General features: G+C 32.3%; 3 protein-coding genes across 4 annotated transcripts in view; 1 reads left to right on the top strand and 2 right to left on the bottom strand.

The window, feature by feature from the left end:
- The window catches only part of LOC131844581 (flotillin-2), a 247,835-nt gene that overhangs the window by 123,951 nt on the left and 105,023 nt on the right, over nucleotides 1-18,861 (top strand). The window lies entirely within an intron of this gene.
- LOC131844560 (glucose dehydrogenase [FAD, quinone]-like) lies at nucleotides 416-3,441 on the bottom strand. Its single transcript, XM_059193477.1, has 2 exons — nucleotides 3,217-3,441; nucleotides 416-2,399 (listed from the first exon to the last, which is right to left on the bottom strand). The coding sequence occupies exons 1-2, from the start codon at nucleotides 3,355-3,357 to the stop codon at nucleotides 690-692; spliced, it is 1,851 nt and encodes a 616-aa protein (XP_059049460.1). The 5' UTR covers nucleotides 3,358-3,441; the 3' UTR covers nucleotides 416-689.
- On the bottom strand, nucleotides 3,427-18,203 carry LOC131844600 (uncharacterized). The gene is made up of 2 exons (XM_059193533.1): nucleotides 17,861-18,203; nucleotides 3,427-3,986 (listed from the first exon to the last, which is right to left on the bottom strand). Exon 2 carries the CDS (start codon nucleotides 3,946-3,948, stop codon nucleotides 3,427-3,429), a length of 522 nt encoding a protein of 173 aa, XP_059049516.1. The 5' UTR covers nucleotides 3,949-3,986; nucleotides 17,861-18,203.

Raw genomic sequence — 18,861 nt, 5'->3', positions numbered from 1 at the left:
TGCGAGGCAATTCTTTATTACAATTACATCTAATAGTAAAAAATAAATATTGATCCGTGTATTTCAGATATATTTACTAGCTGAAAAAGTATATTCTGAGCATCTAATCCATCTAGAAAAGATTACTACATATCGGCAGTTATGGGTAAAAAATAAACAAGTAGATTTTACTATTATATTTTATTAGTTTAGCACAAACTTTAATTTCATATTTTATTCATTTGTTGGTCATTAAAGAACTCAATTTGAGTTCATTGTGGTAAAAATTATTTAGTACAAGAGTTGGTTACTTTTCCTAAGTCAATCGATAATTAGGTTAAAACTCTCGGTCAATCCGAGAAATTTCCTATTTTGATTAAAATGTTACTAAAGTAACTGCTTAATTTATTTTATTTACATTCAAACATTACTCAATATTAATCTGCTCCCACATATTTAATCCAATAAATTTTTAAATTTAATGAAACATAGTATCTATTAATAAATTGCGTTTATTAAGTACTTATCCTAATAATAGGTAATATTTATTACATGTACATAAGACTCGTTACTTACAATGACAATTTGTTCATATTCTATATACAGACTTAATTAAACTAGTACAACATTACACTAGGAGTATTTTGTAATGTCAACAGCTTTTGAGTATTTTTAAGTTCACATACAATAAATTATATACCACAACACTGTCATAACACAAGCCAATCTTCCTTGATCATATCCGAGGCTTTTTCAGCAATCATAATTACTGGTGCATTTGGATTACCGCTTATAATAGTGGGCATAATACTAGCGTCTACCACCCTGAGGTTCGCAACACCATGGACACGCAATCTCGGATCGACAACAGCTTCCTGGTCATGCTTGGGACCCATCTTGCAGGTTCCCGTCGGATGGTAAATAGTGAATGTAAAATGTTTCAAACTGCACTCCCAATATTCATCACTAAACAACACATGATGTTGACAACCGGGAAGGGGAATATTATGAGGCCTCGACCCGTACCTCTGAAAAGCAGTCGTATTAGATATAGCCATTGCTATTCTGATCCCTTCTGTTAATACTTTGATGTCCTCCTTATAAGCGAAATAATTAGGCTCTATAGACGCAGGATGAAATGGATTCCGACTCTTTAACTTAACCCAACCTGAGCTTTTAGGGCGCAGCAACAAAGGAAGTATCGTCCAGGTCTCCGCATTCTCTATTGGTTTGTACACCGTATTGTACACCCTATCACGTAAGTTCAAAATTTTTCGAATCTGTTCACCGCCGTCTGAGTTAACAGAACTCGGAGCAAAATGGAATTGTATATCCGGCCAATTGCCTGATGACGGTGCGTATTTTGTGTTGACAAACGCTAAGCCTTCCACGCCTTGCGTCGTCATCGGTCCTTTCTCGTATAGAATGTAGTTCATAGCTACAGAGAACGTTTGGAAGCGGTCCTTTTTAAATGTCACCGGTTTGTTGACTACGAAAGTTAAACCGCCCAATCCGACGTGATCTTGTAAATTGTGACCCACTTTTAGATTAGCTATAACGGGAATGTCATGTTCTTTTAAATGGTCTGCAGGGCCGATACCACTCAACATCATTATTTTAGGTGTGGCTAATGCTCCAGCTGACATAATGACTTCCCTTTTAATTCTTACTTTATGCTTTTGACCGTTACGTACAAATTCGACACCGTAAGCCTGCTTTTTAACCGGATTGATCAGTATGCGTGTTACTTGAGCACCGAGAGCGATATGTAGGTTCTCCCGTTGTCTTATGGGGCGTAGGAAGGCTTTGGCAGTGCTACATCGGCTACCTCGCCGCATTGTCGCTTGAGTTAACATGAAACCGGTTTGCTTCGCTCCATTTATATCTCGATTCTCGTAGCCGAGCTCCATGCCTGCTTTTATAAATGTGACAGACAGGGGTGTTCTCCAGGGTGCTTCTTGGACGGTGAGAAATCCACCAGCGGAGTGATATGGCGTATTTACCAAATATGGATTTCGGTTGTCTTCGGACTTCAAAAAGTAGGGTAGTACTTGGTCGTAAGACCAGCCAGGGTTACCAAGTGCTTCCCACAAGTCATAATCATTGCGGTTTCCTCTAACGTAGACCATTGCATTGAGAACGCTGCAACCACCAAGAACCTTCCCTCGAGGCCAATTGCAGCGGTCCCCATTCATAGCTAGGCAGTAAGAGCGGTTGTTTGAAGGGGTCGTTTGGAACTTCCAGTCCATGTCTGAGAGTTGTGTGTAGCCGGCTAATGCTGGTATGTCGGAGATCTCGGTCTCGTCCTGCCCGGCCTCCAGAAGCAGGACTGTCCAATTTCCGATCTCAGATAGGCGTGACGCGACCACCGCACCCGCTGAGCCGCCCCCGACTATTATAAAATCGTAGATCGGCATCATCTGAAAAAATAACATAATATTGAATTGTTTAATGTGTAACAGTATTATTTTTATCTTTAGGTCATCAATATGTATTCGCAAAGTACAAAAATGTTAAAAACAGACAAATAAAAATATGTATTATATGTGTTTTGGTACGATCTTTTTCTCCATAACTTTAAGCTATCACATTGAATAATAGGACCACATATTGAACTTTATAAAAATCCTTTTAATATAAACGTGAAAGAAAATTAATAAATACAAATTTGAGGCTAGATGTTTGTTACTTTTTTATGATAAAACTACTAGACAGATTCGAATGAAATGTACACAGATAGATCTTATTCTAGGTTAACTATCGAATTATCGCTGCATTATACGGCTAGTAATATAATATTTTATTTATTTACTTTGTGATCATCTACGATAATTTCATACTATGAATTGCGAAATAGGAAATTGTAGGTCCACCACATACAACGCCATTGATATTATATAGGCAGTTCTATCCAAAACACTATTTTGACATCTAACATTGGACTAGCATAGGTTTAGCTATATCCGAACAGTATGTTTTCAGTTTAGTTCATAGATATTTTGTATTAGTTCTGTATAGATATATATGTGTATAGTATGCGGCAATGTGTATGTATAAAATTGCAAATAACTTTTATATTTATTTTATTTAAAAAAATACTACCATATGCACATATGATGTCCTGTATATATCTCCTATCATCATGATATATGCCATCATATCCTATCCTTATCCTAGAATAAATAAGTAAACATGACATGTACATATAAGTATAATTTTAAAAAAAATTACACTTACGGTATTGACTTCTGATATATAAGACTCTGGGTCGAATTGTTGGTATCTGAAATACGTAATTCCTAGTGCTAGGAGTGGTATCAGACCCAACACAGTGATGGGGGACGGTGCCAAGCTGGCCAGCGCTCCTGCCGCCTCCATCTTCGCCCTCACAAAACATCTACTACTACACTAATATTTACAACTTAAACTACGAGTCTCTCAGCTCTCTTATATTCTCCTATCAACTTTTTTCTTCTGCTCTTCTTCGAGTATTTTAGGCGTGTAATTCCTTATACCACCTTTCTTTTGCGTGGACGTTTTCGAGTGAGCTTCAGTGTCACTCAAGTAACTATTGAGTCGTGCAGTTTTCAATTCTTCGTTTTCGACATCAAAAAGCTGCAATTTGTAACGTTTCTCCTTGGGAATCTTGACGGGCTTATATAATTCTTTATTGACGTCCTTATAATGGTCGTTCTTGTATAAAGACGTGCAGTAGTAATCACTTTTGGAGGATCTTTCGGAGTGACATTCGTAAGCGCTGGATCCGCTTCTGTACCCGCTGCTTTCGATTGAGGAGTTGTCGCTTCTGTAGCTGTCGGCACTTCTTCTAATTTTGTGTCGCTTATAGTCTGTGTCGTCGAAGTCGCTCGACCTGTAGTCAATGGGAGTCCTGCACTGTGAGTCGTATTTGTTCTTATATCTTCTCACTTGCGGTATGCTATGCCCAGCGTATGACTGTTCTTGACCCATGGTGCAGTGTGCGGCAACGCTCTATCGGGATTTGATTCCTGTAATTAGATAAAAAGTTCACTTTATTATGTGGTAATAATTCTTTTTTTTTTTGTTTACAGGTAAGATCGAGATAATGAAGAATTACTATATGGTATATTAAAAAATATATTTCTCATGTTTGCAAAAATAAATAAAAAAATTACTTTTTCATATGACGATATATGGTTATATAAAAGTAATAGTAACATAATAGTACTAATGCTATATTCGTAATTTAAATAGTTATTTTATTAAAAAATCATATGCTATCTTTACATAGGTATTTGTTTACAATATTTCCCGTTAAACCTTAACTTAGCTCACTGCGATAGAGAGATGATCGATATTTTTACATCGATGTTAAGATACACAGATAATAAAAAGTTATTCGAAATGCAAAATGATATGATATCAGATACGCCTAGAGGAAACATTGATGTTTCTCATTGGAATTTTATCGTATTTTGTAAGTAAGTATCGAAACACGATAAAATTTCAATGAGAAACATTGATGTGAACATAGTTATGGCTGTATTTTTTTTAATATCGATCATCACTTCTGCGACAATTTGTTTTTTTTTTTATATAAATAAAGTATTTAAAATACAAAATATCATTTTGAGTGTTACGACGCACGTCTAATAATAGTCTATTACAACCTAGCAGTCATATATATTACTTCTAATCATCATATAGAATTGTGGCCAAAAACAGCGTCAGTTAATCAACTCGTAGGTCGCGATAGTTGACCTACGAGCGAGCGGAATAGAATCACTGTGATCATATCCCAATATCATCACTCGCTGTTCAGTCGAGTCAGTTAAGACCCTCCTGATGGCAACTTGAAAAAAATACATCATTCGTAATACCGTACGGCCAAAACGAAATTATATCGCGTTTTAGAACGCAGCGACATCTGTTGGCAACGGTTATAAAACTCCACGTGGTCGTTAACCTTGTCCTTGATACCGTTACAGATTATAACAACAACTGTTAAAAGCAAGTGATTATAAATAGATTTGACCCAGTTAAGTCTAATAACTTGCATAAAAATATGCTTATTTCGAGTTACGAAAAAACCTCGCATTTCTGTTTCTTTCCACTCAATTAATAAACTATTTCGATTTGAGTTTATTAAACATAAATGTACTAAATACTTTTCCCTATTACTTGATAATCAACATTACTGTCTATGTTTCCTGCAAACCATAAACTTTCACTTGTAATTTAAACTTACTAGGTACCCTAATTGAACGCCTCTCTAATTCGATAAAACAATTTGCTTGGTAAACAGACACCTATTCAATTTCCATGGCGCGTTATCTTTGGAGTTGGAAATACATTTGCGGTTGTAAGAATACAATGAATGTCGTGATAAACAATTGTTTACAAATGCTGGTAAGTTTCACTCTCAGATGCGGGGTCATGTACTAGTCGTGTTTATCGCCATGACAACAACAGATCATGCAGACAGTTAGACACTATCACTTTTATAATGTAGAAAACGGTATTTTGATGAACTTTCTTCAAATGGAATGTATTAAATTATACATTTAAACGTCTATGGCCCAACAAAGATTATAGGGACTTGATAGATGCAGACAGCTTAGGGCTATTCCCTGTGGTCATCATGGTTTATTACTGAGAACAGAACTGTTGTTAATTTGATGAATAATTTTAAAATACCAGAATAAATTTAGAACATTTGAAATACTTAAAAAAATAATATACGCCTACATTGTTATATAAAGTGAAAGCAGAGTAAGTGACTGTCAATTGTTACATTTTAATTATTTATGTTTATACATATATTATTATACAAATTCCTAAGAATACATACTTACATACCCATCATGAAATGTAGATTATGTAATATGTTTTTTTTTTATTAATTCATTATAGTTATACAAAATATATCAAAAACTTATTTTCATAATACTTATTGGATATCGCTGTTAAAAATGTTTAGCAATAATTATTCATATTAAAAATATATAAAGTAATCATCATATAAATATTTTTTATTTCTGTAAAGTCAATATTGTATCCGTATTTCTACACTTCTTTTATATTTAGTTTTACAATTTTAATTTTAAGCATATTCAGTTAGTGCACAATGTAACTGTTCATCTTATTATCCATGTCTACAACAACAAAAGGCCGTGTAATTTACTCATTAACTATTAGTATGTAACCAAGCGTAATACAGTTTGCAGTAAATTTCGTTCTACGCAAATAACCTTAAAACAAGCGTGGATAAGGAGCCATACATCATTGTTTACTAAACAATGAGCAGGTATTTGTTACTGTTTTGCTTATTTTTGTACAGAACAACCATCTTTACTCGTATTCATATATAGTCACGGATTAAACATCGCATCGCAAGCTGTCGCATCGCTTATGTACAGGATCATCACATTCTCATGTGACACCCGTGTTACCACTCATACGTCGCCAATCCCGAGGACTTTTATAATGTAATTTCACTGCCCTAAAACATACTGCTAACTATAGTGTGAAACACCATTAATTAAAAATGGTAAAGTCAATAATCGTGATTCTTATCTAAGGCATTCAGAGTAACCTGAAACGAAACTGCAGTGGCCTAAATAATCTTTATGACATTGACAAGTAGATTTGACGGATGGATGTACGTCAGTTACGTAGCGGGAGTTTTGGAGCGAAAAGGCTGGAGTGTTTATTATTATAAAAAAACAAATAAGAGATAGGTAATTGTGAATATTGTAGGCATTGATGAGTTTATTAGCTGGGGTTCTCTCCCTGATCCATCGATGGCCGCCATCGGGGCCTAAGTCATCATCATAACTAGTGGTTTTAAAAATACACAGTTCACAAAGAAAGCAGCTTGCTGCCTAAAATAGGTGACTGAATTATGCATACTACTTTTTAAAGTAAACATCTGTAACATTAATTATAATATTAAAAATCAAATTTGCAAACCTTACTTTTACATGCTGCGAAATCAGTAAAGCAAATGTTTGTATTCAATTTGCTCCAACTGCCACGCAGCTTTTAAACTTTTTCTTTACGGCTTTTAGCAACGGTTTATTTGGTAAATATAAATATTTATTTAAACATTTATAACAACTGTCCAGGTAAGTTGCTTATACTCGACTTATTTCAGTAATCATTGTAGTAGTAACATATTCGTAAATGGTTGAAGGAAATATTTTATAGTAATATACAACATCTTTGGTACGCTTCCTCGATGTGCCGCGTTGGATTACATGATTCTTGGTTTTTGGTGTGAATTGTTTGTTAATATAAGTTAATTTTATTGTAAATATAAATAAATAGATGCAAAATATAAAAATATTCAATTATTTATTTAAATTCATTTGAATGATTCAATTTTTATTTATGCGGAATTTAGTTAAGCTTCCTGCCGTCTAGCGGATTCATTTTTGTATTTAATTAGTGGTTCCTTTATCAGAAAGTCTGTCAGAAATATACATTGACACATAGGAAAATTTTAATATAAAATAAAAATAAATATTGCAGACACTGGCACTGAATGTTGTGTCTTAACTATTTTGACATAGTATTAGTAAATAATATGACACAATATATTATAATTGTGACCACGGTTAGAAAACCGTTCTAAATTAACCAGAGCACAACGCTTTTATCTTGTGTGATAATAAAGTCTATTTTACCCAGTGCTTTTCTGTTTGTTTCCTATTCCTCAGTAATACAATAATATGTCTTAAATACTGACAACAACCCTGTGTCTATGTTTTTAAGGTTTAAAACTCTTTACTTTATTAAATGCCTTAAAATGTAATTCTCCGTAAAATATATTATGATTATATGTATACACTGCCTAATTTCTCTTAATTAAAACACTTTCATTTATGAATGGTCTAATAAAAATTACTTCAATAATTCATATTTTTAAATACATATATGTAATCATCAAAACCGTCATTGAAGAGCTTTTTTTTGTAAATAGGTATGTATTAAATAAGTGCTAATTCTAATGGACTCAATGTATTGTTCCAGCCACTACTGTAAGTTTCTCTCACAGAAAGAATAATTACATAAATTAATATGTACATCAAATATAAAAAGAAAAAAAAAACATAATTATAATAGTTTTTTTATGAACTTAGTTTATGAATAATAACTATTAATAATAAGTAATAAATAATTTTCTTTGAAAATTCATATATGTATGGCACGAAGTCTTTAAAGGGTAACCTTTTATTGTATATATATTTTCGAGCATACTAGTATATTATTCCAGCTATTTCCAGTGTATGGTAATGTATTAGTGTTTTTTTACAACGTGATATTTTTCATTAAAGTTCCGTAAGCGTAATTAACTGCTCACACTGCGATGTAATCATGGACTCACATATGTATGTATGTTAGTACATAAATATTTATGCCGTCTAGTCAAATAACGGCGTATGTTTCTGGTTAAGTGTATCTTGGTAGAGTATATTGCCATTTCACTTTGTAATTAGTTATTCTACGACTTCATTCACTAATACCATGTAAAATATTTAAATTGTAGATTATAATCTTTTATTTATTATGTTTCTAGGTGGATTGATGTCGTAAAATAACATACAAAAAAGTTTTTTAAACTAATCATTACGTAGTAATCCTTAATCTCACATTGATAAATTCCTACACTTTATCTCTTCAGTAAATTATGGCTATAGTATCCATATATACAGAATATTTCAGTAAATTATAGAAATTGCAAATTTCCAGTACAAAAAATTTCATATGAAACCATCACTACTATGACTACAGATGACATTTGACATTTATAAGTCTTTGTATAGAAAATCCGAAGGTTAAATTAGGTAATGTTTGACGAGCCATCTGCCGACCTAAGACACGCAAGTGACCATTATTTACACATCTATCGTCTTAAATATTTAACCGTTTACAAATGCTTCTACGTTAGAAGCAGGAGTGTTTGGTAACTACCGAAATAACGTAATAAACTTCTGTATATTTCTTTACAAAATGTCTTATCCTAGCTACCCATCTAGACTTCGCATGGGTGTACAATTGTACATGTATTGTTATATATTATACATATGTTATATATTATACATATAATCATTGCTCTTGAATCACTATCTATTGCTATATACTAGATTAAAATCTGTTGCGTAATTTAAAAGATCTAAGCAAACAGACAGCAGTACTACTTTCTTTTATACTATGTAAAGATATATTAAATAATATGATTATTTTAGTAAAGATCGTAAAGCTATTGGTAATATCTTACATTTCCAACAATATATAACAAATTGTAGACAGCCGATATTAAATTTTAATTCTAATATAAGAATACAATACAATTCATAATATACGTCAATATGTTATGAAATTGTATTATAAAATTGTTAAAAACAAATGTATCAGTGATAGCCTGGGAATATCTGTTTGGAAAGTTCTATAATTATATACAGAAGATTTAGTGATCATAGTAGCTCTATATTATTTCTTATTTACATGCACCATCATCATCAATGTCATATAGCTTGTTATGGAATCCAAAATTCAGCTGTTCTGCAATATTGTTCATACTTGAATATCACAATCGTTACATATAACTTTCTTTACGTAATCAGTTTATATTTTTGAATATTCGTTTTCATTATCATAATTTTATACACATGCTGCTAATTAAATTACATCAAATATTAAAAAAAAGTTGATTTGTGATGATATTATACCAAAATTTATTAAGAATGTAATGAAATGAAAATTCAGGAAAAAAATACATTTACATACACTATTAGGTACAAATATATAAATATGTATAAAGACATAATGTGTAAGTCAAAGAAAGAGGCAATAATGCCGGCCTTATCGCTGAAAAGCGATTTCTTCTAGATTCACAAGAAGGTACTATTATTTTATGAATATTTATTATATCATCAACTAAATATCATATTGAGTATAAGGAGACCTACGCAAATCTAATTCACAATTGTATAATATGATGAGAACTTCGAAATAACAAAATTCGCAGAAAAAAATCTCCGCATAGAGCATTAGTAGTTTTTAAAGTACGTATAGTATTTAGTCATCCTATATACTATTTCACATCATCTTATTTAAACATACGGACATCACAATGAATGATCTGAAGTCAAATATCACAACTAAGAAAAAACATACAAACATGTAGAGTTAACATTGGTAATTACAGGTATATTGCAAAAACAACAATTACTGCATCGTATTACAAAAGCAAAACTAAATAACCTTCATAAACCAACTTTTCACTGTCCGGCTCCGAAAATGTCAACTAATTACGCGAAATAATAAAATTGCAGTTGTGGAAACCTTGTCATTTAAGTACTAACTGTACCTAAATGACAAGGTTTCCAGAAGTTCCAATCACTATAATAAATTGAAGGACAGAACCTGATCCTCAGAAATGGCAACGCATCAGGAGTACCACGGGTGTTACATAACGATTTTATATAATAATGTTAAGTTAGGTACTAGAATTCGATCGCCATTCTAATTACATAAGAAAATATTCACCAAAAGAGAAGTTTAATCAAACGCCTATTTATTTGAGATAACGTAGAACATTCTTTATTTGAACTATTTATTGTATTATTACAAATATTGTACAATGTAGACACAAATCTGTACTGAACTAACAGTTAACACGGTTACCTAACGCATTTAATGTGAAGACACTAACGATTGCATTTTAGCATCCTTTTGTTGTTATTTCGCCATTAAGAGCACTATTTGTGTGAACTCTATTGTGAATATGATTTCCAAAACGTTTCCTATTTTCTAGTATAATTTCAATGGTATATCAATTAATATATTTTAATAGCGTGCGGCATTTAAATATACGTACACTAGATACAAAATTTCACCCAAACTGGTCTAGCATACAAAATAATTATATATATTAAGATATTAAGGTGTTATTAATTTTGCAATACAGACAAAAATATATAATATTTTTTAATACAATACAGAAGCAAACGAACGAAGAATAGCTAATGGCTTGATTATCATTTTCCTTTGAACATACATAATGTACATTTTGCAACAACCGGTAGCAGAGTACAACGTGTCGAGCATGTAGATACAATGATACATGTTCATAAAATAATAGCATATGCATGAGGAATTACTTAAACGAATAAAATTGGAACGAATATTCAACCTTGTGCTATCACCAATAATGTGGTTAATATGGTAATTCCTGAACCAACTTTACCGTTCTGCTATTTCCAGTTCCCCTGGGAATTTCCAAAAACCCACTTTATAAAGAATCATGAAAGTTTTATTTTTTTCATAATGCTGAGTACAAGAACTCTCTTTTTGCATCTAGCAAAACTTTTCACAACTTTAACTTTGCGTACATGCTAAGCAGTTGAAGCTGACATTAGTACATAATGCAATAGTCTATTGAGAAATAAATACATTAGAGCAGCCACAAATACTTGATTATTGCTTCCTTTGCGGCATAAATACTAGTAAAACAGTAATAAAACTAAACAGTACAACTGGGATAATGATGATTATGATAATTCTAATGGCCCTCATATTAGGTTTAATAACATTAAAAATAACGATGACACCGTTTATATATACTAAATTACTATTGAAGATAATTTTTAGCCTTTGCAAATTTAAGAAATTTATTTCAAATTTACTTATATTACTCATATGATGATTTGGGAATATAATGTCAAGAATATTAAATGCTACCTATGTATGTCACTGTACCGTATTTTGTCGTTGAATTATTTCTATTCACGGCCATGATGGTGGCACGAATTATTCACAGTAACGGGTTTGTTCGACCTGCTCTTTTCTTATATAAGTATCGTAGATGCTCTGCTATAGATCGACGCGACTTTCTTCTTTACTTTACTAAAATTTATTGAACTCGCAAAATTAAAAGTAGAAACTATTGTTCATTGTATATACCTACAGTATTTCCACACCAGTGAAGCAAGACTACCCATTTACAATTATATAAAAACTACCAATGAATTCATTGGCGATAATGCGTTTTACGTGCGCCCAGTCACGTCAGATCCCATGCTCAGACTAATAATACGTTCATTAATTCCACATCGATTTCATTGCGATCTTTATTTGGGACGTCCACAAGTGGGACACCGACATCATTTCCCATAGCCTACGTGCACGGCTCGTCGTACTGACCACTGGAGAATATTTTAATGATATTTAAGACTTTATGGTTAACGCAATAGTGTTGACAATAGAATGACATAAGGTGCACAAAACGATGTCTCACATTGACGTAAGTGATAGATTCGCAGTTGTCCCTCAGAACAAGAAGTTGTCCACAGTTCTAGAGAAAGCTATTTTACTGGCTGGTTTATTTGTTCAATGGTTAGACGTTTGCTGAACGCGTGGCTATGGCGTAACAGTTAAATTATGGACACTCTCCATTTCTATATATTTATTGACATTGCACAAGGGTTGCAGCAACTAGGCGATCAGAATTTTATATCAGTGATATAATTAAAGGATTACGTGAACTAGTAACCTCGATTATATCACCGACGTGGTTTTTTGTGTCTATTGAACTTGAATGAGCGTAGACTTACAACACTTTAAACCTTTTCTCACGATAGAAAGACGTACGTATCAAATAATGATCTGCTGTTGATCGTGATAAAGGACTTTCCTTTGTGTTTGTAAGTTGCATTGTTTATACAGTTTACGTTCACTTATTTGGCAGACGGTATTGGTTAAGTTTGATGTAGAAATCGGAAGATAGAATGAATTAATGATTGTTAACATGTATCATATCCGATTTCTAAATTGAAAGGTTTATTTTATTCTACCCGACCCATGCAACTTCCTATGCAGTACATTTTGCATTGACGCTCTGCTCCTATTGGCTGTAGCGTGATATTATTATATAGTGTGTGTATACTTATATCCTTACTCTATAAAAGGACCATCTAACTCTGAAAAAGATAATACTTTAAGAGATTTACTTCCTTTACGTACATTGCAGACAATTCTGCTTTAGAGGATTGGTATAGATTTCTTTTAGTATGATATTTTATTGTTCCTATCGTTTTCATTACAATTAATCTTTTTTAACGATTTTCTTCATCAATGTCGTTAATGAAGTAGAAATCGAAGATCTTCAGTGCCGTAATTATATGTAAGCGCAGATTTCGCCTCTCATAATTTGATGTATGTTGAATTTCCTACATCATAGAGGAAATTCGCGATTTCCTAAATCATATTTCCTGGAAATAGATCAGACTATCAAGAAAAAAAAGAGATATATTTTCAGATATGGTGTTTCATGTTATTTTCAATTAGTTATATTGGAATGGATGGATTATGCATCGTTTTCAAGAAGACTGGGTCGTACAGGTTATAGGTGATATGATGATGATTTCTATATATGTATACAGCTGTGTATACATATATAGAAATCATTTCATAAATTTAGTGTCGCCACGGTTGTACGTTTTTTTTATTATAGACGAAATTTCATAAATAACAGTTTGTTAGAGGAAAGAGCCACACAGTGATTTGTCTCCAACAAGCTGTCTATAAGTGTTTACTTTACCATTATTATTTCCACTATCATTTGTCATGCTCAGTGGAGTCGTGAAGTCAATCAGAGGTTAAAAGTATTAGAGGAAGAATTCAAACAAACTATCATTTGTAAAATTATATATTTATGTTGCTTCATGCGAGCCTTGCGTAGGTAGTTATATATCTCTTTATAACGACACTAAAGTAAAAATTAGAAACATATGTCATGTGGATATAGCAAGAAGATATTGATTTAAATATTACTTAATTTATTATATGTATTTAGCTGTAATATTAATATATATCAAATCAAACAGTATTGGATGATATTAGAATATGGGTCTAGAATGAATACATTAGAGGAAGTATGAAAGTGGCACCGGTGTCAGAGAGGTTGAAGAGTAATCGTCTATCATGGTATGGACATGTAATGCGTAGGAACGAGGATAATATTTTAAGAAAGGTGTTATATATGAATGTGGATGGTTATAAGGGCAGAGGAAGGCCGAAAAAGAGATGGATGGACTGTGTGAAAGATGATATGGTAAGAAAGGAAGTAAATAACGCGATGACTGCGAACAGGGATGAATGGAACCGAAAAACATATTACGCCGACCCCAAATTAATGGGATAAGGAAGAAGCAGATGATGATAGAATATGGGTCTAGGATCAGGGTGGAGATCCTAGACCAGAGTAAAGTATTTTTAGAAGAGTATTTTTCTTGTATGTAAATACATTATATACCTATTTAAATCTAAATCAGATAAAGAAATGAATCAATTTTAACACTCTTCTCTACCCAAAGAGTGTCTGGATAGAATCGCTTAGGATATAAGAGCGCCTTTTGTACTTCCACATTAAATTGTTCCTCGTAATATACTTCTGGTGCAATAAAGATTTAATAAATAAATTTAATTAGAAAGTCGGTATATTGTGTTACAAAACGTGAATAAAAGATGAGACCTAAGAAATCCTTTTCCGAACCAAATAGACCAACAATTTCTGTAATAGAGCCATTAGAAATCGCCGCTAAACGGTCAGTGTGTCAGGTGTTTTCAATTGTTTTACACAAACATGTCTGAGGTATTAAAGACAATATTGACCATTGGTGACTCCGGATTTACTCATCATAGTTTTCTGTGTCTTCGGACTAGTTTTTCTACCATGAAATAGCAATATGTATGCTATTATGTTCTAAAGATAGCCGGCGCGGCGTAATCACTAGCGCAACAGTAGAGCGTTGAGGAATGAATCGCTTTATTGTCATCACTGTAACTGTAGTCAAATTGAAGTGAATCGCAATATATGCAATATGTTGCCGTATAAACCACTTGGGCTGAATATAAATAGAACAAACAAGTTATCAAAAAGTACTGTTAAAAGATTTGTCATTGTTTTCACCGCGAATTCCGAGACTTAGATCTTTTAACATTTTATAACATTATCAGGGTTCGTGCTAAATTCTCTTGAATTAAATTGTATAGTGATCAAATCAATCCACTAATATTTCGCAAATTAATAATATCATTGCATGTACATTTGATTAAGTACACAATACTATGCAGAAAAAAATGTAGTTCAATTTAGAAGTATTTTTCGACCTTTTTGGTAACGTCCACTACGTTACGAAAATAGTCTGTAAAGATTTACCTACAAGAGAACTCATTTGAAGTCCTTTTAAAAATTTTACTTTTTAAATTAGGTATTCATTTTTTACTTTATTACGGCCCATATTAAGCCCAATGACAATAGTGTTGAGAATGGCTGATAATACCGTGACATAATAATATGCTACATAGCAATTACTGTAGAGTTGCGTGCGCCAGTCTCAAGATACATAGTCCGTGAATTTTTTGTTCACATTGACGTGTGGATAATTTCATTATTTTTAGGTCAGTAGCATTAACACGGGTTTGTATAATTTTTGCAAATAATGTGAAATACTTTACATGCGACAAAATCTTAAAAAGTAAAACCGACGAGTGACATGAGAAGGAAAATCCGAAATAAACTCCTATATTAAATCGCTTGCCTAGCGTCGTAATAGTAAACTCTTTGTTATACGAGAATATTATTATGTATAAAGACTCTTAGGCAATATCAGCAAAATATAGAGTTGTTATTTACTTTGAACGTTCCACAACTTAACCCGCATAGTTACGAGAACAAATTTGTGTATGTAAATATTTATATCCCCTTGTGAACTACCTATTGCTGAAAACAGCATTAAAATCTGTTGCGCAGATTAAAGGACACAAGTGTAGAGACAGCAACGGCGCGGCGACTTTGTTTTATACTATGCAAAGGTAACGAACTGTATTCGTATTTTTCTTTGCAATTGTTACGAAACTAATTCCATTTTAGTGGTAATAAAATTACAATGAGACTATTATTATAGTAAATTATAATTATATTGACCCTGGATAATCCACACAGCGCCATCTATCTATACCTCAGTATCTAAGCAGAGCTTGTGTTATGTGTATAAGAGAACTGATATATATCTTTTTGGAAATATATACATAAAACACACAGACTAATACAAACAATCAAATTCATAAAATGTTCGCATCGTGTTAGGAACCGAACCCGAACATCTGAAGTAAATCCTAGCCATATTGCTTAGATTGTAAAATGCGTCATCAGAAATTAGTGCGAAATTTATGACTATAAAAATAATAATAATCTCATAATAATTTATTTTCGTAAATTTATAGGTACATAGAAAATTCCCAGACTCATATAAACGATCTTACTCATGAATACAAATGTTTTTGCCATGCTAGGGATCGAACCCGCTATCATCGGAAGTAAGGTGGTGTGCTACACCGATAGACCAACCGATAATAAAATAATAAAATATCGTAATACAAAATAAAATAACAACTGTCATCAATCAGAATAAACAGTTTACAATTTTAAAACATAAATCACGCAAAGGAATAAAGCTCGTCTATAGATGACAGAAAGGTGTATAAGTGGCTGTGAGAGACGAAAGTGGAATCCAGCTTGACCGGTAAATAGTGTATATAGGAAGGTTACATGCTCGTTATCCAGGATCGAGAAAACAGCTTTCTATTCTGTAGATGTTCTCAAATAAGCCTTAGTTATTTATTTTATAAATTGGCCAACAAAATCTTTCCACTTCTATCGTATTTACTATTGTGTTTTACTGTTTTGTATTTTTACTAAGTAGGAAAAATAAAAAAGGGACACTCTTATATTATAAATGTATTCCTACTGATATTATAAATACTAAGGTGGCAATCTATTATATTTGTTCACAGCTGAACGGATTCTAATGTTTGATCTAAAGAGGATTGTACCACGGCGACATAGGTTATCTTTTATCTATTATAAAATAAAAACATATAAAGTTACGGGTAACAGCCAGTTTCTAGTATAATAAGTAGCACAATATCCGGACTTATATTTGATATTGTGGTGAGTTATATAGAAAACGTATATATCTGGATTTAACTTGAATCTAGTAAAGTGTCTCTTGCAAGTTTAAAACTAAAATATCTATTTTCTTTCTTATTTCTATACCTGCTTGTCCATCATTTCTTATGTTTGTTGTATTACTATGTAAATGTAGATTTATAATCCTTTAAAGATTTCGTAGTTGTAGAATGGTCTACGTAGTATCTATTTCCTATTGATCGAAATTTTCGCATGGAATTCAGTTAGTCTACAAATATTACAGAATCGAAGAAACAAGATCTCGTTTCTTCGATTCCGTAATATTTATAAAGCAATGTGAAATATAGACTAACTGAAATCAATGCGAAATTTTCGATTGGATTAACATAATGGACATTTATTACCGTTTGTTGTCATGTAACGTGAATAGATGAAATATCTAAGGCAATTAGATTAGGAAATACCTATAAATATAATATCTAGAATTTATAATTGCTGTATATAATTACATAGATATTTATACTCGTGTAAACGTATAGAGCTATCTAAGTATAATAATGCAGTTTGAGTCAGTCAACTAATTAGCTAATGTGGACTGGTCATATAATATATTCGATATGTAAATTTTAATCAGATTATGACGTCATGGAATTTACTAATCGTAATTATATTTTCCCATGTACAATTAACAATAAGTGTAAGTATCAGGATATGTAAAGAGTTTTGGATCAACGTGAATGAGATACAATAATGTTAGTTGGAGTTGATTAGTAAGATTAGAATATTTAGAATAGTTAATTCTTAGTAGTAACATAATACAAATTAGAGTTTAATAAAATATATGTTTTTTAAGAAACCATCAACTTCGAACGTGGAAAAATTATTAATTTTGTCAGCGGTTACCTTAGATCCATTTTGATGAAATCTCAAATTTTCCATTCGAATATCTTCGATAAAATTAAACAGGTACACTTATTTGTTTCACCAAGCAGCTGATATTGAATTCATACACTATCAAATTATTCACTTTCGTTGCACAAAAAAAAATCTTTCACTTCGAACTTGAACTTTTTCGAATTTTTCATTCGACATTTAAATATTGTGTGATAACTAATCACGGTTATTCATTGCCAGTTATATTGACAATTCATATTTTGTTTTTAAATGATGTCTAGTATGTATTGGAAATGTGATAGAAAGCCATGAATTCCGGTAGTGGACTTTCATCGAACGCGTGCGACGACGCGCTTCGGCACCGAGCGAGTGAGGCGCAGGCATTGATACCGGCATGTGCCCATTCAATTATAATTGCTTTTTTTTGATGCACTTAAATTATATATCATATTCAGTTCTAGTTTTAATTCCTGTTATTAATGTAATATAGATCATAAATGCCCGCCAAATGGCGGTAAGATTAATAGATAATATATTTATGCGTAGGCTTTGACTTAGATTAAGCAGGTGCTTCCAATTTTGTTATTAGTCCCTACACCACATTTAGCATTTTAGCTAGAGTATCGCTTATATCAATAAACAAATATTAAGCTTTTATATATTATTGTAGATATTCTTCAACCTCCGGAACTGATGTTTCTATTTGAAAAAAAAAGCTACTTTTTTTGCACGTAAATATAGGTTTAGACGTCAATTTATCTAATTATAAAAAATCGTTTTTGTTTTTAGGTTATCTAATCAACTCGTTAGGCATTCTGTATAAGTACGCAGTTATTCAGTAGGTACTCAGTACCTATGCTATGCTAAAGCACAACTCTCTTCGGCTTGATAGACACTGGCCACTAATATAGCCTTTCACGAAGTATCGACTAAATCTGTGCTCATCTGTCTCTTTACTACACATCATCTAGCAACAGGTGTGAAAGAGAAAGGCGGTAGAGAAATTCGAA

This window comes from Achroia grisella, unplaced genomic scaffold (genome assembly GCF_030625045.1).
Source record: "Achroia grisella isolate CSIRO2021 unplaced genomic scaffold, CSIRO_AGI_Agris_v1 utg109, whole genome shotgun sequence".
NCBI classification, from domain to species: Eukaryota; Metazoa; Arthropoda; class Insecta; order Lepidoptera; family Pyralidae; genus Achroia; species Achroia grisella.
Note: the sequence above shows the minus strand (reverse complement) of the source record. Positions and strands in the feature narration are given on the sequence as shown.